Genomic DNA, 25,515 nt, shown 5'->3' on the forward strand with positions numbered 1-25,515 from the left:
TCTTTGAGTTGTCTGAAAAATCGGCGGGTGTATTTTTGAAAGGAGTCCCTATAAAAATGGCACGGTATCCTGCCTTTTTCTAAATAAAACACCATGTGCAAAAGCAGACAGAAAAGGACACAATGCAACCCCATACTGTACGTGCATGGGATTAAACAAACTGAGGGACAATGACCGAATCAAGCTACCAAAAAAAAGAGAGGGCTTAATGTGTCTGGGTTTTGCAGGGTATGTTGAATGTATCACAGGCAGAACTCAACAGAGACAAGCCAGAGAAATCCTGGGTTAAAAAACATTGAATCAGTGGAACCTACCCAGGACAATGTGCAGGGCTGCAGTAACTGGATCTCTTACTCCATGTACAGAACAGGGAACCACATCTGTGGAACCTGTAAACATGGACACAGACGGTAAATAAAATTGACAAGACAGCAAGTTCCTCCATATTTGAATCTGCATCTCGTTCGTCTGTATGACGGGATGCCCATTTCTCACCAGCAGGAATAATTCCCAGAGGGAGTACTGGTTTCACTGGTTTTTCTGGAGAATCGGCATCCAGCTGAGCTCTGAGGACCAAAGCGTGACACAGCTCTGCCACAGAACCATCCCCACCGACACATACCAACCTGAAAGACATGTAGAGAAAGGTAGAAGAATTTTAAAGGTAGGGTCTCTTACGTGCATTGAAGAGAAAATAAATGAATGTGAACTGAGAGATATATCCATTAGTCAAATACAATGCATTGAGAAACAGTGTCCATAACAAACATATTTTCTCTCGAAGTAGGTCTGGGCAGATGAAAAGATGCAGCCAGCAGAAATTTTTCAGGAAAACCATGACAGCCCCTTGGCCAATCCGTGCTGGGACTGTGCCATGATTGTGCTCAATCTGCTGCAATGATATAGTCAATGCAGGGTGGGCTCAAAATGCCCCTAAATGCCGTTTGTGTAAACTTAGTTACATTACCTTTTTTCTCCAACACGAAGAGCAGTTAATGCAAGCTGAGCAGTTAACTGTGTTTTAATGAAACTGTCCTTAATGTGGGTTGATTTGATGAAGGAGAGATTTCCACTCAGACCAAATTATTATTAAATCTGCAAATTTTTGGTAAAAAAAATGTTTTTGTGTTCATCTCATGAAAATCAGAGCAGTATGACTGGGAACTGTACAGTCCTGGAAGGAAATAGAGTGTCTGGTGATCACTGCGATCACACCATCTATGGTACAGCAAAAACTATAAGAGCCTGAAGAGTTTGTTGTTGGTGTTTGTATGGTTTCATCAGTGGTTGGTTTTATAACCGGCCAAGTATGTGTTCCTCCATTTGCATTTGTGGAGAGTTGACAGAAAGCTTTTTTTATTTCACAACAGTGAAAAAGCCATCTCAAATGCTAAACAACCGCAAATATGAACTGAAGCAGAACAATTTGTTATATTGAAAATCATGTGAATTTTGGAAATTATTGCATTTAAGTTTTGTGCAAGAAAAAAACAGACAAAATGTGAAATCAGAATATTAAAACAATCTGTGTATTATAAAACAGATCAGCCAAAAACTTTTAGGTTGATTTCTCCAACAAAAACGACACTTTTATCATGTCAGTCTGGGCTTAGTATGCACATACTGAACAAAAGAATACAATGAGATTCACTGACTGACTTCTCTTAAATACAAAACATTCATATCAAGTCCCAGCTAATAATCTGCAACCAAAGATAGCAGGTGTTGGAGGGAAATATATATATATATATATATATATATATATATATATATATGTTAAAAATAATGTCAAAAACATTCAACTAAAGCAAGCCGATCTATGACACTAACATGAGGGGCCAAGAAGACTTGGTCAACAGGGACTGGCAAGAGGATACTGGTTTAACTGGTTTTATACCTGTAAGGTGTTTCAACTGTTGCACCTCTGAATAGCTAGTAATTTGATGCACCATGTTGACAGTAATGGTCCATGTGTTCATCAGTACCCACCTTTTAAATTCGGTATCTTGTAGCCTAAAATTAATCTCCATAACACGCTCAGCCACCTGTGACATCCACTGTGGCTCACACAGGTGATTGTGATGCTGAATGCTCTGGTCTGCTAGATGGAGTCATAAGCCATCTGCACCACTTATTCATTTTGTTAATATTTCAGAGAAACATCCATCCATCCATCCATCCATCCATCCATTTTCTACCACTTATCCTGAAAAGGGTCACGGGGGGGCTCGAGCCTATCCCAGGAGCCTACGGGCAAGAGGCGGGGTTCACCCTGGACAGGTCGCCAGTCCATCGCAGGACCAACACATATAGACAGACAACCATTCACACTCACAGCCACACCTACGGTCAATTTAGAGTATCCAATCTGCCTAGTCCCCTCTTGCATGTCTTTGGAGTGTGGGAGGAGAGAAGAGAACCGGAGAGAACCCTCGCAGGTACAGGAAGAACATGAAAACTCCACACAGAAAGATGGACCCATGGCCCAGGACACATTTGCTTACATACCACTGACGCGATAGTGTGGGGTGGGAGACGTGTTGGGATGGTCCATCAGGTTACAAAAAAACATCTACTCGGATGCTAATGACGGTCCTGCTTGGTCATCACTGTTCCTGTGGTGGCTAGTTTAAATGCAGTAGTCAGCAATTACAGACAATTTCATCACAACGCAAGTTTCACTTTTTCTAATACATCAAAAGAAAATCTAAGCTTTCTAATCTATCTCTGTGGTGTCAAGGTACACAAGAGGAATATGTAACATTATATTATAAATAATAAGAAGAATCTGTAAAAATATGTCTGTCACACTTTTCTTCAGTAAAATATATACTGCAGTGCAAAAATGACCATTACAAGAAAAAGTGTACCACAAAGATGTGTGCATTGCGGTAGTTGCTGGTGGGTTCCAGTGCGTCAGTCAATGTCCTAATCTTTAGCAAGTGTTTCCTGTTTTATGTCAAGTCACTGATCAACAGAAAAACAAACAAATTAAACAAACAAGAGAACCATATTGAGTGGAGCAAAGCTGCAGTGTGTCAGCGCAACGTTATCTTGCACCTGCCGCTGTTTCATATTTGACCAGTGTAAATTGCAGTGTTAGAGTGGCACTGTTCATTAAGTATTTCTACACAAAAGAGGCAAGGGCAGTGAATAAATGGCAATTCGGCCACATCAATCTCTGTATATGGTAATTCTCTGTGGCCATGTACAATTTCATATGGACTAAGCCACCCGGCAAGGAGATCAGCAGAATCGGACAGAAAGAATTGTTTTTTTCATTTTAGGTAAGAAGATTTGCAATAACACAGAAAGGCAGCAGCTGGCTGGCAGGCTCAAACTGAGAAACAACTGACATTTGAATATCATCATAATTTGTCTGCTAATTTATATAGCATGGTGAAGAGCCAGAAAAGTAGGAACTAAAAAAAAAAGCCGATTGTGTGTCGACAATCCCCATTTGCATGTCTTTGGAGTGTGGGAGGAAGCCGGAGTACCCGGAAAGAACCCTCGCAGGCACAGGGAGAACAAGCAAACTGCCGGGACTCGACCCCGGAACCTTCTTGCTGTGAGGCAACAGTGCAAACCTATGCACCACCGGTCTGCCTCATGAGGTCATCATTTTTAAGAAAACACCTTATTAACGGCATTTTATTACTGAAAATTAGGTGTTAAAATTGGCGTTAATCGCCCAACTTTTGGCCAATTACGATTATGCTCTAATGGCTATAATTGGCTGGCCAGTTAAAACATTGTCACATTCTTTCTTATGCTCTTTTTCTCATGAGGGAGCAACTGCCCATTCGCAGATGTAAACTTTGTTGCAAAAACTGCAGGGGATCTCGTAGATGATGTTGTGTTTATTGTCTAGTTGTATCTTGTCCTTGGGTTTTACAAATAACTTTCAGAGTTTTCTGTGTGGTTTGACTGGAGTGTTGATGCGGTATTTTTTCATGGCTCGTTGTATGCCTTCAGTGACCCCTTTGATGTATGGTAGTGTCACTTTTTTTTTTTAACCTTAAAACAAACTTAGAAACTAAACCGCAGCCATTGCTCCTCCTGGTGGGTGGATAAGGGTGTACACCTACGTTTATTCATACAGCACACAAGGGGTCTTTACGAGTCCCGCTACATGAGGCGAATGTACGAGTGACGAGTTTGAGTAACTATCAAAGTACCTAGTGTCAGTATCCATGCTTTAGGTTGTTTTTTTTTTAAGGGGGAGAGATCTCATTGGATGTTTGTGTCCCACAACATGCTCTGATCGGCAGTTAGAGTCCCGTCCCCCCCATACGCACGCAGACACAGCTGAGATGTGACGTTTGCTGCGGCTGTCTCCGTCATCACACAGAAGATAAACAAGTTTCCTCGTTGCTGGTTGCACACACAATTTCACCTCTCTCATTGCTGTTTGTATACTGTTTGGGATTTATTCCTCTATCAACCCTATTCTGAATAGGATATGCCGAGTGCTGTAGGTCATCAGACCAAGTGCTTTGATGTGGCTGAAAAGCTCAGCTTTTTTTTTTCCTACAAATGATCACATGTCAGGTTTCAGATTGATAGGAAAATCGGGCAAGTTCTTTTATCAAATAAAATCAGAAAAACTGCATCATCCCCAGGTCCACAGTCACTTCATTTAAAAATGAATACTGGGTGACCCAGTGGCACAAGTGGACTACATCGGCCAAGGCCTCGCAGAGAACCCCAGATCAACTCCGGCCCAGAGTCCGATTCTGCATGTCATCCCTCTTCTTCCTCCCCTTTCCTGTCATTTCTTCACTGTAATATAATCTAATGAAAAGACCAAAAAAATAATCTTGAAGAAAAAATGAGCGATCAAAACCCAACCATCACCTGGCCTACAAATAAATACCCCCCCCCCTTAATTCTGTCCATGCACATACATGTGTATACACACACACCCACACACCACACACACACACACACACACACACACACACACACACACACACACACACACACACACACACACACACACAAGATCTCTCTCAATTTATTCTATATCTATTCTCCCTAAAGCAAAGGAGCAAAACATAGTATAATTTGTTTGACAGTGACACTGAACCAATAGTTAGTTACTCCACATTACAAGTAAATCAGCATCAAGTCACTGGCCGTTTAAACTCAATCTGAGACTGACCTGTAAATAGTTAATTTAGTCTTCTGATCAAAAAATGTAATTCTTAATCTCAGGCATTTTAAAATAATTTTCAAATAGAGAAATGACTGATCAATCTCAAATTTCTTGAAACAAATTCAATAAATAACACAAACTCAAGCCACACCCACAACTGGTTTAAGTCCCAAAAATGTCGGTGGTAAGCTCCACCCCTCTCAGTGTATGGATATGGATAGAGATCATTTTGGTGGTTGGGCAGAGACAAATACAGATACAGATAATGGTGTACTTGCTAACTACCACCACATCGTCAGGATCTCATTACAATCAAGGACCCAACCCAATGCCAGCATGGATCAGCCAAGGTGCAATCATGATTTTCTGGAAATTTCTAATGGCTACTTCTGCACTTCATTGCCCCAAAACAGACCATGGTACAAGACACAATAGTAAATCTCTACGAAATCTCTTTGTTGAAAAGATGGTTTTATAAAAATCATATCATATGATTATATGTATCATCATGTAAAAATGGGATTTAATAGTCGCAACAAAAGAGCATAGCTTCTTTCTTTCAATGTCTTCCTTGTGGGTCATTCTACAATTCTACAATTTCATTTAGCAGACGCCTTTGTCCAAAGCGACGTACAACAAGCAAGCAAGCAAGAATTTAGACTTAATTAAGGAAAAGCCCATAGGAAGCGCAAAAGTGCTTCAGTTGTGATTTGGTCACAGGTACTGCCATCTAGTGGCAGAAGAAGTGTCGCCCCCCCTCCCTTTTTTTTTTTTTTGGACAAACATACAACATCACACAACACAGTTAGTGCTACATAATCACTAAGTGCTGGGTCTTGGACCCTCTGACTTATTCTACCCTACAGGACAAAGAGGTGAAGAGTCAGGTTAAGTGCCTTGGTGCTCTCTGAACAATTGAGTCTTCAATTGTCTCTTAAAAGTAGAAAGGGACTCAGCAGAACGCACAGAGTTGGGTAGTTTGTTCCACCATTTGGGAACAACAGAAGAGAAGAGTCTGGCTAGGGATTTGGAGCAGCGCTGGGCTGGAAGCACCAGGCGTCTTTCGCATGCAGAGCGTAGTGGGCGAGAAGGAGAGTAGACCTGGATCAGGGATTCCAGGTAGGCTGGAGCCGTTCTTGTGATTGTTTTGTAAGCCAAGAGAAGTGCCTTGAATTTGATTCTGGCTGCCACTGGAAGCCAGTGAAGAGAAAACAGCAGCGGGGTGCCATGTGCCCTTTTGGGCTGGTTGAAGACCAGATGTGCTGCTGCATTCTGGATCATCTGCAGAGGCTTGAATGAGCATGCAGGGAGGCCTGCCAGAAGAGAGTTGCAGTAATCAATGCGTGAGATGACAAGAGCCTGAACCAGAATCTGTGTGGTCTGTTGGGTCAGGAAGGGTCTGATCTTCCTGATGTTGTAGAGGGCATAACGGCAAGACTGAGAAACTGAGGCCACATGAACCTTAAAGGTCAGCTGGTCATCAATCATGACACCCAGGTTTCTGGCTGAGTTTGTGGGCACAAGTAGGCTTGAGTCAAGTTGGACACTGACCTGAGGCTGAACAGACAGACAAGCTGGAAAGACCATAAGTTCAGTCTTAGAGAGATTCAGTTGAAGGTGGCGTTCCTTCATCCATGTGGAGATATCAGCCAGACACGCCGATAAACGATCTGAGACCGTTCTGTCATCAGGTGGAAAAGAGAGGAAAAGCTGAGTGTCGTCAGCATAACAGTGGTAGGAGAAGCCACGGGAGCAGATCACTGCACCAAGTGAGGTGGTGTACAGAGAAAAGAGAAGGGGACCAAGCACTGACCCCTGAGGAACCCCAGTCGATAGGCCATGTGACCTAGTCACCTTTCCTTGCCATGACAGTCTGAAGGATCTGTCTGTGAGGTAGGACTTGAACCACAACAAGGCAGAACCAGATATGCCGAGCTCAGAGAGTGTGGAGAGGAGAATGTGATGGTTCACCATGTCGAAGGCAGCAGACAGGTCCAGCAGAAGTAGGACAGAGCACTGACCAGCAGCTCGAGCTCGTCTCAGTGACTCAGTGACTGACAGGAGTGCAGTCTCAGTGGTCAGTGGTCATTGGCTCATGGTAACCTTTCGAAAAACAAATGGAGGTCAACAGAACGTTGTAGGACAACAGGACACTCCAAACACAGAAGAGGCAAAAAAGCTTAGTTGTGGCAACAATGGTAACATTGAAGTTGTTTTTCCCAAGGACACAAGTCCAGTTGAGGCTGAACCCCCATGTATAGAATTTGACTACTAGTATACAGGACTATCTGTACTTTACTGATTTTTTTTTCCCTGTGCATCCCTCCTAGTGGATGAAACTCCACATAGTCCAGTTGGAACCAAATATTAGTAAATATTAAGTTGTGAAAATGTTATGTAATTAGCAGATGTTCATGGTCTGTATGAAAGCAGGTTTTAACAGCACTGGGTTTCCCATGTGGGAGGGACAATGGTGCAGTGGTTAGCACTTTCGCCTCACAGCAAGAAGGTTCCCAGATCGAGCCTTGGCTTGAGCACAGGGCCCTTCTTCTCCCACAGTCCAAAGACATGCAAGATGGGACTAGGTTAGTTGGATACTCCAAATTGACTGTGGCTGCGAGTGTGAATGGTTGTCTAGCTATATGTGTTGGCGCTGTGATGGAGTGGCACCCTGTCCAGGGTGTACCCTGCCTCTTGCCCGAAGGCTGCTGCAATTGGCTCCAGCCCCCCCCCCCCCGAGACCCATAATGGGATAAGTGGTAAAAAAAAATAGATGGCTGGATGAATGGATGGATGGGGTTTCCCATGTATTCAGGTTGAATGCTAAGTTAATTTTTCACCTTGCCTAATTTTTGGGAGATTAGTTGTGACCTTGTGTGTCACTTAAACAATTTGTCATTAGACACATAATTATTCATTGGTGTGTTTAGGCGTGCCATGACATCAATTAAACCAATAAGTGTGCAGTATGTCTTTCCCTTTTAACCCTAGGTTGCACCAGGACTTGGCATTTTGCTACTTCATTCACACTGTTATGACTGGCCTTTTGTGTTTTGTTTATGTTTTGATTTCTGCACTGCTCTCCCTCTCCTTCCATCCTCTGCAGTGACAATCAGTGTGTGTGAGAGATGAGTTGCAGGTGTGTGTGTGCTACCTGATGGCCATGTGACCAGGTTGCTGCTGACTGATTGGCTGACTGATGATTCTTAGCCACCACCTCACGCTGACCTTTGCCTTTTTGCGCTTCCATTCCCAACATCCCAACCTTGTGAAGTGTTTTCTAAGTTAGTGACATTAGGGTAACTCATGTAGCAGCCTAGTATACTGTGAGCCATTTGTGAAACTTCTGTAGAAGTCAATAATTTTGTAAATAATTGTAGATAGTACTTTGGGTTTTCAGTGGCAGTAGTAGAAGGGGAAGCCTTTTTATTTTCCTGTCATTTTTCTCCTGTTTTTGGATTAGGAGTTAGGTTATTCGTTGTCTTTTGTTTTGCATTTATTTCTTGTCGGACAGGTAGGGATCTTGGTTAGATTTGTTTGTTGTGTTGGCACTGCTCATCTCTGAAGCTTCATAAAACTGCTACTTTATGTCTTTTCTTGGGAGTGGAAGGGGCGGGGGCTCTATCGTGTGTGGCCCTGGCTCCCCTAGGCCAGGACCGGAACAACACACTCATTTCATCTTGGGAGAGGCAAACACAGCTCATCTGAAGAAAAGGGCCTCCTTGTGCACCAGGCATCCACTGAGGCCTTTGGATGTGAAGCAGTCCTGGGAGGAGGTGGCAGTCAGTGTTTCCACAGTTCAAGGCATCAATATGACTTTTTGCAGTGCTGCACACATACTAATCTGATTGATGTGCCCTTTAAATAGCAGTTCACACAAAACACCATTGATCAGAGACCAGCCTCTTTTTGGAGCAATGCACATTGGTTGTGCCAGACAATGCTTAATTAATATACTTAAGTTACTGGCACAGACGAGTTAAAGCAGGGACGTGCGGTGAGGTTCATGGCTAGCGAGGCACTGACTTCATCACAATCAGATCTGTAAACATATGAAAAAAACTGCATTTAATAATAAAAAACAGACAAAAAATGTTCTCCATGTTTTGGCTTCTGTCTGCCATAGCTTCTTCAGCACTTTGGATACTTTAGCATTAACCTCCAGCTTCGATTGAAAATCCAATTTAGAAAATTGTTTGAGCTTAGAAATGTAATCCTCCATTGTGGAATTACGGCCACTCAGGAGAAAAAAAAAAAATGAATGACTGCACTTGACTTTCCTTACAGTAAATTGTAGCTCGCTGTCACTTCCTCTGCAGTGGAGCAGAGGAGGCGCAAGCAGAATCCCTGGGCTCACTAGCGCCTCCTCCATGAGGCAGGAGAACGGCGTGCCTCACCCGGCACGTTTTCGCAGCCGTTTTATGATCGCTCAGCACAAGAAACACTATACATTATATTCACCAGCTAAACTATAGAAACGTAGTTTATATGGCAAAAGTGTTTGAACATTTTAATAGCGACATATAAAGAGACAGCAATACGGGCTCACTGCGTAGCATGCAGCACAGTTAGCCAAGTCATTGCGCAATCCCTAGTGAGGCTCAGCTGCCTGGTGCCTCACCGCACATCTCTTCTCAGTATTTGAACGATAAATTTGAAAAATCTGTGGTTTTGAATAAAAAATAACTTAAAACTGGTTTAGTTAAAAGCAAAATAACTTTATAGTACAAATCAAAGGATAAATACAATAATTACATTTATTTTTTTCAATTTAATTTTTTTTCTTTCTATGATGACAGGTGAGGCATGGCCTCACTTGCCTCCCCTGACCGCACGTCACTGAGTTAAAGGGCACAGACTGGTGAAGAGGGGCAAGGGCACTTGGCATGAAAAAGTCATTTGTGCAGGCTGGACATAGCAGTGACGCCTGCCCCATGCTTAAACTAGGACCCTAAATCTGTGGTGATTTCATCTCAATAACAATTTATTGACCTTACGATAAGCATATGACCACATAAAGTTCACTCAGAGCAGTAACTGCTCCTGACACATGCCAAGGGTTGCCAGTTCGCTTAGCTGTCTCCAGTTGCAGGAGCTTTGACATCTTTGACAACCTCTCATGGTTAGCCACTACAGAGACATTCAAGTCAGTGACAAACCTTAACATTATTCCCCATGTAAAAATGAAAACAAGGCTATTTCTCGGAGGCACATCAGCGATCAAACTGGCTGGTCATCAGGAGTGCCTGCCCTGTTGCAGACAGCTGAACAAGCACTTCATAATAATAATAAAACAAGGGGAGAGATCAAGACAGACACAACACAAAAGTGCTCTTTAAACAGGCTAACGAACAAACTGAGATGACCAACCACAGGTTGCACACCACAGTGAACAAAAGGGTTGAACATGTGAAAGGTTGGGGGATTTTGAAACACTATGGGGAGAAATGCTAGAGTCTGATGGGTGGGTGGGGGTGGGGGGGTTAAAGAGCATACACATGTCAGAGGACTGCAGGCTCCTTTATGGAGTATAGTGCTGAAGAAGGTGAGATATGTATTGCAGGACAGTGGAATGGAGGAATTTCTATGTGGGAAAGATGATTTTATAGGAGATCTGGTACCAAGACAGGAGGAGCATATTCTGAGGAAGACCCTCACCATGCAGCAGAACATGCTCATTTGCTCAACCCACTGCAGTCTCTCTGCTTCCTGTAGTTCTCTCTCCATGTCCAGTGACTCTTTCCTCAAGTGCTATATAAGCTTTTAACATGTTATTGACCTGATTCTTGTCCCGCGTAATGTCACACTACTATAGCTATTGAGCAACTTTTCCAGCAGGAGCCCATCACTAGCCATCACCATAATCTGGTTGCTGTGCACGCATGGGAGGTTCAATGCGTGTGTGAAGTGTAATACATGTTCATGGTGGACTTCTGCCCTAAATTTGATGCCATACTTCCCTCCATCCTGGCTCCTCCCCTGAAACAACACCAATACTACCTGCAAAGATAGCTGGTGGAGTGGCAATTCAGACCACTCCCGTGTATGTGCCATTTATACCGAGAAGTGGCATGCATTAAAGGTGCATTAAACCCACTTTGAACTGGCTGTGTAAAAGGGGCACACATTCAGTAACATAAATGTTGCAGCATTGTTCAGAGATGCTGAAGGAGGTGGACTGGGGGAAAAGACACTGTCAGCACAGACTAGAAGTAGTCCTTGTTCATTGATGAAGAAAAATGGCTTCTGAAAGCTTTAGCTGGAGGAATTCAAAGGTAGAATAATTTATCATCATATGTAAATCCCCAACAGCAACAGGTTGCCAAGCTTACCCCTGTTACAAAATCATGCTGAAATCTACCAGTAGCTTGGATGTCTCCAACCATGGTTATGGCTATCTCAGTCATGGTTGTGCACCATGGAATCCCACTGTGAAAAAAGCCTTTCTTGTCCAAACCATTGTGTTGTATCATATTGTATTGTATTGTATCAAATCATATTGTATCGTATCCCGATGTTGTTTCTTCATAGTACAATTTTAGCATTGTTGTTGTAATGATTTCATTTACATTTTAAAATTCTAAATTCCATGTAAAACTCTAAATTACTTTTAGTCAATGGGACCCATGGCAATACTCACATCTCAGTGGCCTACAAAAATATGTCATTCCTGCAGCACTTTATTGCTCTCCCCATTGACTTCCCGAACTAAGCGATACGATGTTGTTATGCAACCTCAGATAAATCCAACTTTCAAATACTGATCATTAATAACAGAGTTCCAACATTATAGCTGCAGTCCTTTGTATCAAACAGAACTCTTTGTGGTGAAACTGAAACATATTGAGGACAGAAGATGATGTAGTATGTACTTCTCAGAGTCATTGCAAAATGTATGAAACACATACATGAAATGAATGATAACAGAAATGGAATAAACACGTTTCTACAGTACGTGTCAGTAGACATATGGAATTAAAAATTAGAAAATCTGTAAGACATAAAGAAACACTAACCCATCAAATTCATCCAGTTTAGCTTCCTTCATCACTGAGAGAGCATGTCCCTTCCTCTCTGTCACTGGAGAGAGAGACAGGTAGAGCAAAAGACAGACAAGTAGGGAGCCGTTAAAAAGAGGGAAACAGATGGAGAGACAGTGAGATGGCTAAAGTGATCACAGTGTCCAAGCATGTGTGCGGTCACATGTACTGAAGTGTGTTTGATTGCTGCCAAAAAAAAATGGGACAATGGATATCACCATCTGCTGAGGAGAGTTGAGGAGAGGAGAGGAGAGGAGAGGAAAGGAGAGGAGCAGGTTGCCTCTCTCTGTCCCCCTGTCCTCTGTAACAACAGATGGACTATGCTCCACCCCCTGTATCAGTTTACCTAGCAACCAGAGACTGCCATTAAATCTGACCTTTGGACAGACAGACAGACACACACACACACACACACACACACACACACACACACACACACATATTAATACCCATCAAATTCTCGAATCCATCAAAGAATAAAGCAAACGAGATAGATGGACTGACCGGTGATGTCCGTGCAGATGTCAGCCATCTTGAAGAGCGGAGCGACATGTTCTCTGTAGATGTGGACTGCCTCCTTCTTGTGACTGCTGGGGTTAATAAACACCTTCAGATACCTGGGACGACCGCTGCACCCTGCATGCACACATACACACATGGACATGCACACACACACACACACACACACACACACACACACAAATATTTCTCATTTTTCACACTCTGACATTATAGACGGATAAAACCACCTTCTTTACCAGCTGTCCAACTGTTTTTGGGTAACAGTTTGCTAACATGGATGAGGCTGCAAAAATTCAGCATGTTATATAATATTTGCATATTAACTGCATTATGTTGCACGATTACTCTCTGTTAGAAGTTCTCTGTTAGAAGTTGAATGAAAGGCTTACATATTGCAGAATCAAAGTTTGGCACTGTTAATACCATATACACATGGGAAACCAGGTTTCAGGTACAGTAAACATGAAGTGAATACGATCAGAATCATGATACTGATGTGCATGTATACATGAACATCTGAAGAGTAGGTTTGCCTTCATCCCAAAGGGGAAGCAAATTTTTTGTAGGACATACTGTAACACAAAAAGTGAAGCTCTGAATTTAAGGCGGTGACATGAAGGATTTATAGACAAGTTATGTTTGAGAATTTTCAACAAAAATAACATCAATGTGATGTGTCAAACTTAATGTATTTAATCAAATCCAAACAGAATTTAGCCAGACAGGAGTTTTTAGCATAACATGATAATGTCATGCCGAGGTGACCATTGACTTTGTTGATATACAACATCACATCTTCATTATTTCAGCCTATTCAAAATTTGTGTGAAATTGTTTCAGAATTTACTTTTGAATTCTAGATTTATGGACAAAAATGTCTTTTCTGTTGTTATAGTGACCTTCATTTTCAGTGCCTCCTTGAGTCCCAGAGAATATTTGAACCATGTGTGAGGAAATTCCCAATACACAAAAACATGTCGCATTTTAAAATGCTTACTTTTCTTCTTGTGTACTTTCCTTATGAAGCATGTTTTGAATAAATAAAAATCATGACATATATAGGTATGATGGGCATTATTTGACACATTAAGACTGAAAATTCTGATTTGTAAGCAGTATTTATCCAGATGCAGCAATCGGAGAAGTATTTAAAATTTGTTGATAACATCAGTTTTGACAATTTAAGTGCTGCTTCCTTGTTCATGTTCATGGTTCCAGATCCAGTGCCAGTTCATGGACCCAGTCACAACTACACACAGTGGGATTTCAATGCGTATTTTGGTCATGAAAGATATTTTGTGCACAGATGTCCATGGTTCCAGGTTCTGGACAGTTATAGAAAGTCTTTTTTTTCTTACGGCATGTAAAATGGCTGCCATGATTTACCTTTGTTTATTATTCTGGAAATAATCAAAGAAGGAAGAATTCTTAAAATATATAATAATGCACAATACTTAGTTACTGTATGTTACATAGTAACTTTGTGCCATAATTTTACTGTCAAGCCTAACACCAAGTAAATATCAGGCTTCATTGCTTTTTTGGACTGTTAAGAAATGCTCATTATTTGAAACGTTTGAATATGCAGATACAGAACTCAATTTATTCATATACCAATAATTAAAAATAAAATTAGGCACAAACATTTTTTGTATAAACATTTAATAAAACAGTATTTTTTTGCAAATTGAATCATTTCATTGTCCTTCAAAATTAAATATCTAATCCTGGGGAGGGTTTTGGCACTTTGGAGTGATGCTGGTAAGCTAAATGATAGGGCGTGAGGCAGGGTACACTCTGGATGGGTCGTCAGTCCATCACAGGGCCAACACATATAGACAGACAACCATTCACACTCACAGCCACGGTCAGTTTAGAGTATCAATTAACCTATTCCCCAAATGCATGTCTTTGGACGGTGGGAAGAAGCCGGAGTACCTGGAGAGAACCCACACAGGCACAGGGAGAACATGCAAACTCCACACAGAAAGATCCCGTGCCCAAGCCGGGACTCAAACCTGGAACTTTCTTGCTGTGAGGCAAGAGTGCTGACCACTGCACCACCACTCTACCCAATATAGATACAGTATATTACATATGTCACAATAACTCAAAAAGATACATACACAATACAATCATTACATTTTCTACCTCTTATCCTGTTAAGGGTCGCGGGGGAGCTGGAGCCTATCCCAGCAGCCTTCAGGCGTGAAGCAGGGTTCACCCTGGACGGTTCATCAGTCCATCACAGGGACAACAAATATAGACAGACAACCATTCACACTCACCACCACATCAATTTGCCTCGTCCCCTCTTGATGTCTTTGGACTGTGGGAGGAAGCCGGAGTACCAGAGAGAACCCATGCAGGAACAAGGAAAACATACAAACTCCACACAGAAAGATCCTATGCCCGGGCCAGGGCTCAAGACCGGAACTTTCTTGCTGTGAGGTGACAGTGCTGACCACTGCACCACCGTGCTGCCCGATAATTTATTATCTGTTAAGGATTCCAATTGTTATACATGTACACTTTGCTAAAATTAATAAAGGTTTATTACTGTCAATCCTTAATTTTCAGATCTAGATTTGTATCAAAATAAATAATTGTATTTTTCAGCCAAATGAAGTCTGAAATTATCAGCATACATTGCAGTATAAGCTCTTTTTTACAACCAATGGACACCCATTTACAAAAATTGAGTTTAAGTGGCCTGAGTATGTGCATGTGTGTGTGCATATGTTTGTGTGTATGTGTGTGTATTTTGGAGATGATACCACATAACAAAACACACATACCACGTAATTATACACAGATAACAGATACACACTCTCAACCCCCCCTCCCACACACACACACACACACACACACACACACACACACACACACACAAGCCCCTATACAGCTCATCATTAGGCAGATTTAGAGACTGCATTATAAATCCCAACAGGCCAGCACAGATCAATACACACATACACATCAGCTCCATTATCCAGCTCATAGCTATAATCTGGTCCCAAAAGGCCGTGACCTCGCCCTGTTAATGACCTTCTGCACACTCAGTGTTGGGAAGCACCTCCTGTGATCCCTCCACCCCACTGTTCTAACTTCATTCTGAGCTTCCGCCTCAACACCGTTAGCCAACCCCACTGACAGCCATACCCTCACAATGATTCCTGTGTTGAAATCACTGCAGCATTGACTAAAACTGGTACACAACTGTTACATATTGTTCAGAAGATAGTGCCTATTACTGGCAGCCATATTTGAATCTCAGCTAAACCTCAGTCTCTCCCTTTTAAACAACTCAGGAATCTAAAAACATGGGTATCACTCATTGTGATGAACCAACAAAAATATCTTTGTCTGCACTCAGCTTTATGAAGCTTTTTCATCATGTGTAGAGACATTATTTAGCTGTCTGGCTGCAGGTTTTACAGTTTTGGTTCACTCTTATGATTCACATATTGGGGTTTTGACAAGTGGTGAGTAGCTGAGACAGTCACCAACTCACTAACAACTAAAAATGTTACTGACAAGCCAACAGCTAACGCAGTTACCAAGTAGCTACCAGCTGACACAGTGACCAACACAACTCAGAATGAATAAAAATGTTGCTCTGTAACTGTTGGATTAAAAAAACTGCTTCCAAATTATATTAAGAATTACATAAATGAATACATCTAATTCTAATCGTAACCTTAAAACCAAATCTGCACTTTGATTATATCTGATTTTCAACGGCAGATAATGCTCAAAATGCCCTTAAACAAAACATTATAAATCCAACTATCTATTTTCTACCGCTTAACTTGTTAAGGGTTGCGGGAGGGCTGGAGCCTATCCCAGCAGCCTTCGGGCTAGATGCAGAGTATACCCTGGATGGATCGCCAGTCCAGGCAGGGACAACACATTTAGACAGAAAACCAGTCACACTCACAGCCGCGCCTACAGTCAATTTAGAGTATTCTATCAGACTCGTCCCCTCTTGCATGTCTTTGGACTGTGGGAGGAAGCCGGAGAACCTGGAGAGAACCCACACAGGTACAGGGAGAACATGCAAACTCCACACAGAAAGATCCCATGTCCGAGCTGGGACTCAAACCCAGAACCTTTTTGCTGTGAGGCGACAGCGCTAACCACTGCACCCCCATGTCGCCCCCACTGTAAATCCAAAACATGTAATCTAGAGAAAGATGCACCTTATAAAGCAATTCAACTTAACATAAAAAATATGTGTGTTGCATAAGCGCAAATAAAAGCGTGCAGCAAATCTAGCCCCCTTTCTGCTCACTAGACTTGACCACAACAAGACCAAAGTAAATATCCCTCTACTCAATGTTACTTCTTAACTACCTAAGCAATGCAAAAAGACAGGTTTGTGACCATCTCCTGTTTCAACAATGCATCCTCCTCAATTTAACCTATTCAGCACCTGTGAGATTAACTGGACCACTGATTGTGAAACAGAATTTATTACCCAGAATCAGCAGAACAGGATAAAAAATCCGTAGCATGTCAAAGTTGTTTGAAAGATGAAAATCTTATGAATGGAAGCTGTTGCAGCAGCAGATTAATGCCAGGATTTTTAATGGTAAGTGTATCTTAACTGTAACGCAGCACCATTTCTGTTGTGTTCTCAGTCTCCTAACAGACAATGTTACTCAAGTTGTTGATATTTACCAAGAGGAATAGCAAACAGACAGATATATGCAAAGTGATCACGTTTCCATCGGATAATTTTCCAGCCTCAGACAGCAGCAGGTTGCTATGGTGCTAAAGCGTTACCATGGTAAACAATCCTAGGCTCTTAGCTTCTGACAGAACTCAAGACTGAGCTGCAGCACATTGTAGATAAAAACAGGTTTGTTTTTGTGCAGATCCTGGGGTCAGTGAAACCAGTTAAATAATTGATACATCCACTAATACAAGAAAAGTGTATTTGTGTAGTCCTGTACTTCGATCAGTTTCAAGTAAAAAGTCCAATTATTCAATTGAGTCCAGTTTCTCTTGTAAAAAAAATGCTGCTTTTACTTCTGTCAGGACTTTGTCTAACATATTTAAAAATGATTTAGCAGAAAAAAAGAAAAAAATGGTGAAAATCCCCAAATTTACATCATTCCTTAACCAGATTACACATTCTGGGCATACTATGTTATGTCCTTTCGGCTATACTTAGCTATATCCTTTTGATAACCAATGTAATAAGAACTGTTATATTCCTTAACGTCCATTCACTGAGCCTTCTCTGTGTCAGGATCTGTGTTCTTGTGTTTTGTTGTTTCTGGTGTATTATTTTGATAGTCCCATGTTCTCCCGTATTGTTTCCGACTTTACTTTCCTTGTGTGATTACCCTGATGTGCTTCACCTGTGTCTGGTTACCCTGAGAATATATAAACCCCTATTTTCTTCCCCTCGTTGCCAGTTTGTATTATCTCTAGTTGCATCGGTCCAGCGTTTCTTAGTCAGTGTCTTCCAGTGTTTGCTCGTTTCTTGTTACCTGATTCCTGAATTTTGCTTGCGTTTTGGAACCCCACTTCCCCACCAGTCTTGTGTTCATGACAGAACGAACTGGCCAGGAATGGACATAGCAGAGTACTTTGCACGCCACCCTCGATGTACAGGGGCAAAGCTGGAATTAGCTTTCCAAAACAGTCCGTCTGAAAACCTCAAAGACCCTCTCGCCCCTCTGCACCTCCTTTCTGAACAAGATGCCTTCATCGCAGTGGCTGGCCACATTGACAAGGAGCTTAGAGAACACCAGAGACACAGGCAGCATAAGGAGAACCAGCTGCACTGCGTGACTCCCCAGCAGTTCTCCCGGACCCCAGCGCCAGTAAAGCCCCACTGGAAAACTCCCAGAATGGGACTGCCGTCAGAGATTGAAGGCAGGTGCATCTACTACGGTGTGGGTCAAGTACGCCCACAACACTCTCCCTTCAGCTTCAACAGAGCTCACCCCCTTCCAAGTGGTGTTTAGGTACCAGCCGCCACTCTTCAGTGACTTGGAGTGGGAGGTCAATGTTCCATCCGGCAGTAGCAGCCATGGTCCGGTGCTGTCCGAGAGTGCCAGCTCAAAGTATTCTAATCTCTATACATCACCAATCATCCTCTGCCACCTGATATTGGACTGACAAGGCAATTGATCTGGGAAGGGTCTCGAAGGCACCAAGACGAGTGGGTAAGCTGTACTGCAAGCTTTGCCGCCACCAGCCTGTCAGACCGTTGTGCTGCTAAGCCATCACAGTCAATCCATGTCACCAGTTGACCGCATGTATGGAGGCAGCCTTTATACAACATCACCTATTGTAAATCTGACTGCCTTTCACTCACTGTATAGCATTCTGCAGCTGCCTCAGCAGCATATTCTTGGGAAAGTGGAAGTATCTGCTCTTAGCTCACTATTGTGCAACTGAATGTTCGAACCTAAGGGTTAAGAGGTGGTGGTTGTTGTAGCACTTGCAGGACACAACAATACCCTTTTCACATTGACCTCTGGCTGGAAAATAGGCTTAGTATTTGCACAGCAGCAGAGAACCTATTTGTTTTACCTTCTATACATAGCATCGTCTACTGCGGTGTGTAAAGTCCCAAAAGCTGTCACAGTTTGATGTGCAGTGTGACCACGTGAGCTGACACGAGACCTGCATTCACACTTAAAGAAGTTGTGACTCTGTTGCAGAACCACATGGGTAATCTGGTTTGATGGACAAACAGGCCGACAGACAGACAGGTGACAAGCGATAACATGTCAGACCAATGCCATGGTGACGGGACAAATACAGCGTGTGTAGTGTGTTTTTGTGTGTGTGGGTGTGAATGGGTGAGAGAGAGAGAGAGAGACACGGAGAGAGAGAGAGAGAGACGGAGAGAGACCTCTAACCTTCCCATTTATGGATTGCTTGCAATGTCCCCTAAAAGTTGAGCAATGAAGAAAAAAAAGTTGCCTGAACAACTTTAATTACTACACTATCTTCAAATTGAGCTTGGCCAAGTGGTGCAGTGGTCAGCACTGTTGCCTCACAGCAGATAGGTCCTGGGTTTGAGGCCTGGCTCGAGCACGGGGTCTTTCTGTGTGGAGTTTGCATGTTCTCCCTGTGCCTGTGTGGATTCTCTCCAGGTACTCCGGCTTCCTCTCACAGTCCAAGGACATGCAAATGAGGACTAGGCTAATTGGATACTCTAAATTGACCATAGATGTGGCTGTGAGTGTGAATGGTTGTCTGTCTATATATGTTGGCCCTGTGATGGACTGACGACCCATCCAGGGTGTACCCTGCCTCACGCCCGAATGCCGCTGCGATAGGTTCCAGCCCACGGGCGACCCTTATCAGGATAAGCAGTAGAAAATGAATGGATGGATGAATGGATAGTCTGCCATTTAGAGTCAGGTTTGATTTAAAGCTAAATATGTTTACAGTGTCGAGCGACATTAATGCTGCGGACTCACCATCCCTCCAAGGCTGCTAAACCTCATCAAGATAGTACCACTAATGCACCTCACCATTCCTCAATAATGGCAGATTTTGCAAAAAGTGTAGAATACATGGCCGCACAGATAGGTCGAGCATACAATGGCAATGGCGAGATATTTAGCAAAGGAGTTGCTCCACTTTCATTTCTTTTTTACCATTGAATGTTTTTACTCATGAATATTATACTGGACTTCTTTTTAATTTTTGATAGTCGCTAAACTGTTTTTTCATTTTTTCTGACAATGACAAATCAAGTCTAAGTCAAATTGTAGAGAATAGGCGAACTCTATTAAATTCATATCATATCATATCATATATTATTCCTATTGAATTTTAATAGGGAACTCCAAATGTTTTTGCATGAAACTATCATAATATATCCAGTCAGTTGGCGATTAACTATCTGATTGCCGATCAGAAAAAGCTAAGTCACAAGAAGATATCATTACCAAAAGAACAATATTCATGGTCTGCATATCTGGAGCTGCCCAAACAAAAACAGGCATTGAACTCGCCATGTCAAAGCATGCTCGGAAATCCCTTTTTGGATGGACAGTCAGTGAAAGATTATTGTCTGCCTGCTTCCACCACCAACAGCTATGACAGCCATCATTGCTACGCACCAATAAAGGTTGCAGAACATCAGGCAAAGAATACTTTCTTTGATCAGTTACATCTGGTTATCCAGCAGGAACCCCCACATGACATCACAATTGTGCGAGCTGACGTCCCTTAAGGGTGACAAGACTAAATATTGGTGGAAGGACCATTTCAGAGACGCCGACGACGGAGCATTTCAGAGACCTTCTGCATCATCCCCCTCTCCAAACAGACCCCACCCTCCCCAAATGCCTGTACAAACCCCAACTGCAGTGTTAACCCTATAACCAAAGAAGAGGTCACATAGGCCCTGTCCAAACTACTAAACGGCAGGGCATCCAGTATTTGCAAAGTCACAGCAGAAATGCTGATAATGGGCAGTGACCACACCATTGAATGGCCACATCATCAATCAAGTTTGGACAACAGAGCGCCCTCCAGAGGATAGGACCCAGGGGGTGATCCTACCCTTCTAGAAGCACAAGGGCAACAAATTGGTTTGCAATAACCACAGAAGATTTCCTTTCCTTTCCATCCCTGGAAAGTTGTTCACCCATATCCTTCTCTCACATCCAGAACAACAGGTGGGCTTCATGCCAAACTGTTGATCTCTGCTCTCTGCCTCATCATTGAGAAGATACACAAATTCATTAAGGACAGGCAACTCTACATCGCGTTTTTTGGATCTCAAGGCCGCCTATCGATACCATGAATCATGTATCCCTCTGGAAGATCTTCACGCTCCTTGGGGCCCCTCAAAAACCTGCATCCGTTTCAATGCCAAGGACTCTAGTTTTCCATCAACAGTGGGGTGAGACAGAGATGTGTGGGCAGGCACCTACCTACCTAGGTGGCTACCTACTCACAGATCTGGAATATGCAGATGACACTGCACTATTCTGCTCCACTGTAGCTCATCTTGAAAAAAGCCTGAGGATCGACAAGGAGGAAGCCAACAAACAAAGTTGATGCACATCAGTGGATGTGCATACATATAGACAGAGAGGAAATGGAATTTGTGTCTTGCTTCAATAACCTTGGATTGACGGTCACAAACAATGGCAACCTTACACCTGAGATTTACAGGCAACGTTCTCTGGCAGCCAGTGCGATGAAAACAATCTGGAGACCACTGTGGCGACATCACTCCATCTCCAAAGCAACCAAACTATGGATCTACAACACCACAGTACTTCTCTTCTTATTATATGGAGCGGAAACCTGGCCACTCAACAGGACCCGGGCTGGCAGAATCGATGGCTTGAACACCAGAGCACTTTGCACAATTGAGGGTATAAAATGGCATCACAGAGTCCATAATACCACACTCCGGGAAAACACGCAGCGACCCCCGGCCGCCCACCCGGCAGCACAATGTGGGATGAGCTAGTTTGGCCATGTAAAAATGCTACCCCCTGAAAACCCCACACACACAATCCTAGATTTTGATCCAAAAGCGGCCAGATGGAGTCACCCATCCCGCAAACCCCGTATCAGCTGGATGGATGTCATAACTGGGGACCTGCACGAACTGGGCCTGTCTATGGCCGAAGCCCAGCCATTAACACTAGATCGACTCAACGGGAAAGGCCTGGTGAACCTGGTGGCTCGACGCCCAAAGTCATCCCAGACGTCGAGCAAGAGACATGATGATGATGACAACAATGATGATGATGATGATGACGATGAAGCCTATTTAATGGGATCCCAAACCAAAAAAACATTTGAGTAAACATATTTTTTGATACATGCAGAGTTAGTCGATCAGTCTGAAATTAAAGTCTGACAGGCAGAAGGGAAGTGGAACAATCATGGAGAATATGGAGTAGCCTTTTTGTAGGAAGGGATGCACAAATACCAATGTTCAATACTGTTACTTGCTTTTCGATGGATATATTTTCAGATCTTTCTCAGGGACAGTGCAATACTCACATACAGCCAACATTTTCTTTCACTTTCATTTGAGAACAAACCACATTTTGTGCACTAAGCCTGTCACTTTGAAGTTCAAACAGTTGTGTGAAGATGGGGTCAAAAATGTCCCTTTGTAATATATAATGTCATTTGCTTAAATGTTTAAATACAGATTTGCTTTGAATTTTTTTATGATGATATCTTTCATTGGTAAATGTACATAATCAGAACTGCAAGAAATATTGCATTTCACCATCCACAGACAACCAGACTACAGGACTGTAACATAATGTAACAATATACTGTAACAAATTCCATATAGTAACAAATTTCTGCAGGTTGGTTTCATGTGAACTATAGCCCAAACATGTTCATGTAGGCAGTATTTTAGCTAATCTATCTCTCAGACAACATGATTCAACATGCTGACAGCATGTAATTTAGGACTACTGAATGTGTGTGTGTGTGTGTGTGCAGTTGTACAACGTGAGTCTCTTTGTTACAAGGGATTAGCAGATTAGCTGTCGTCTGATGTCACTGTGACTTACTTCATTAAAATGAGTGATGAATGGGCTGATATGAAAGTCTAATCTGGAACTGGCCAACAACTAGTTGGTCATAACTAACCCTAAACCCATATCATTAAAAAAATCCACCACATCATTTTTCTTATTATGTCAGCAGAAGCAATCCATAAAATATTCAGTCACATTGCCGAGTTTTGTCTGCCTGGGGCAATGCTGCAAGCATGTTGGTATATTTTTCAAATTGTCTTTACCCAAACAGAGTTGCCACCAGTACCATACAATACCGGATTGTTGTGCTTTGAAAAATAAAAAGCATACCATACAATACCAGATTGTTGTGCTTTGAAAAATAAAATGCATGTCCCTTGTTGTATCAATATGACACATGATTTCATCCATGATTTCCTGCACACTCTAATTCATACACTATATTTTGACATGTGAAACAATAAAACCTAAGGAATTCTACAGTAAGATCAACTTACTTCAAATAAAATACAAGGAATATCTGTCTGTATGTCAGGATGACTCTGACCCGATGATGGTATGGTATGTAAAAAAAATCTGCAGTGATTCTACAAAAGGAAGAAGTCTTTTCATTTGCTGCAACTAGGTCTATTTCATCTGGGGAAGTTCCAGATCTCCTGTTCATCCAGAATTGGTGTATATATAGCTAGCACCTCAGTGGTGCAGTGACAAGATTGAAGTCTTGGATCTAAGGAGGTCTAGATTCTGAGATGATAATTATAAATGGCTGAGACTGAGATGACAGACAGGATTCTACTAGCTTTGTATCTGCTCTGTCTGTTTGTCCATCTGTCTGTATCTGGTGCTCAAACCAGGAAATCAAAGAATACGGGATAACAGAATTTGGGCATTGCAGAGATTGAGATAACAGTCAGATTGACAGATATTAAAGTCAAATTGTCAGGGAGATTTTCTAACATTACACACAACCCTCAAATAATAGGCACTGCACATTTAGTATTACATTGGAATGGAAAATAAAGTGTCTATTTGTGTGTGTGTGTGTGTGTGTGTGTGTGTGTGTGTGTGTGTGTGTGTGCGCGCGCACATATGTGTGTGTGTGTGTGTGTGCCAGTGAGTTAGTGAGAGTAATCATCTTATCGTATAATGCTCAGAGAAATACTGGCTTGCGTTTCCATCATAGCTCAGTTCTTATATAACACAGACAAACCACCGGTCTTACAGCTTGTCATGTGGAGAACATGCCACAACCAAGGAGGCACTGGACCACAGTGAGAAGCCAAATAAAAAAAAATACAATTTAAAAATCGAATTAACATGAATTAATACTATAAATGCATAGTTTGGGTATGACTTGTCAGTTTATTATTTAGCAAAAGTCACATTTAAAATCAGTTGAAAGAACATTATTTGAAAGCAAATGTTTAGCTTCCTGAATCCTTCAGTTAGGAACAAACCAACAATTCGATGAGTACGAATTTGCCTTGCATAAGTATTTTGATACCATTCTCACTTCGAGAGCCAAGGTACCTATTAAAATCCATTTTCACAAAATAAAATTATGTTACACTTCACATTACAATCTTTGCTTTTAGTTTTCAGCTCTATGTTACAGCTGATTACTTTTGTTGGAAAGTGCTTTTAGCAGCTAATCACCTCAGAGATTTACTCTTCCGGTAATAAAATTTGGTACTTAATGACAAGGCATCTTATATTATATTTGTTCTGTGCCATAAAAGCATCAAAGATTGATACCAAGCCCTAACTGTGAATTTTATACAGAACTGGAATATGTAATAATGGTGTAATATTCCCACCTTGAGGAAACGGGCCTACGATTAATTGGTTGTATCTTGTACCATGTAAAACCACCACCTCTCCACATCAATGTTTCTAAAGGCAACGAGCTATTACTATTTATGGTTCATTTAGACTATTTTCTGACAAAGTTACTGCCAGTTATCCATCTCCAGATTTCTATCATAGCTCCATCTAACAATTTACTGTCTTGAAATAGTCCACTCAATCCATCCATCTATCTATCAATCTTTAACAACTTGACAGCCACTTAAACCACTTTTCCATTGACAAAGGAAAATGTTTGGATAACTCTCTACATAAAAGAATGTGTAGCAGCTCCATTAGATTTTAATAGATTTCATCTGCAACAACGGCCATGTCCCGTCATGCATGTATCTGGTGTTTTTTTAGCCAAAAGCCTTTTTACTCATTCATGGCTATGCAAAGGGTGAACAGCTGCCATATTAAGTTAAACCAACTTCCTTACTAA

General features: G+C 42.0%; 1 protein-coding gene across 2 annotated transcripts in view; it reads right to left on the reverse strand.

Moving 5' to 3' along the window:
- Window positions 1-25,515, reverse strand: part of cerkl (CERK like autophagy regulator) — a 59,545-nt gene that overhangs the window by 22,247 nt on the left and 11,783 nt on the right. For both annotated transcript variants that reach the window (XM_086220820.1, XM_086220821.1), the window contains exons 4-7: window positions 12,703-12,834; window positions 12,175-12,238; window positions 496-626; window positions 315-389 (exon numbers count right to left, since the gene is read on the reverse strand). In XM_086220820.1, coding sequence (XP_086076946.1) covers window positions 315-389; window positions 496-626; window positions 12,175-12,238; window positions 12,703-12,834 — 402 coding nt within the window. The remainder of the gene's footprint in view (window positions 1-314; window positions 390-495; window positions 627-12,174; window positions 12,239-12,702; window positions 12,835-25,515) is intronic.

The sequence above is a fragment of the Aulostomus chinensis genome, chromosome 12, assembly GCF_037954235.1.
Source record: "Aulostomus chinensis isolate RoL2024-O1b breed Wild chromosome 12, RoL_Achi_v1.0, whole genome shotgun sequence".
NCBI lineage: Eukaryota > Metazoa > Chordata > Actinopteri > Syngnathiformes > Aulostomidae > Aulostomus > Aulostomus chinensis.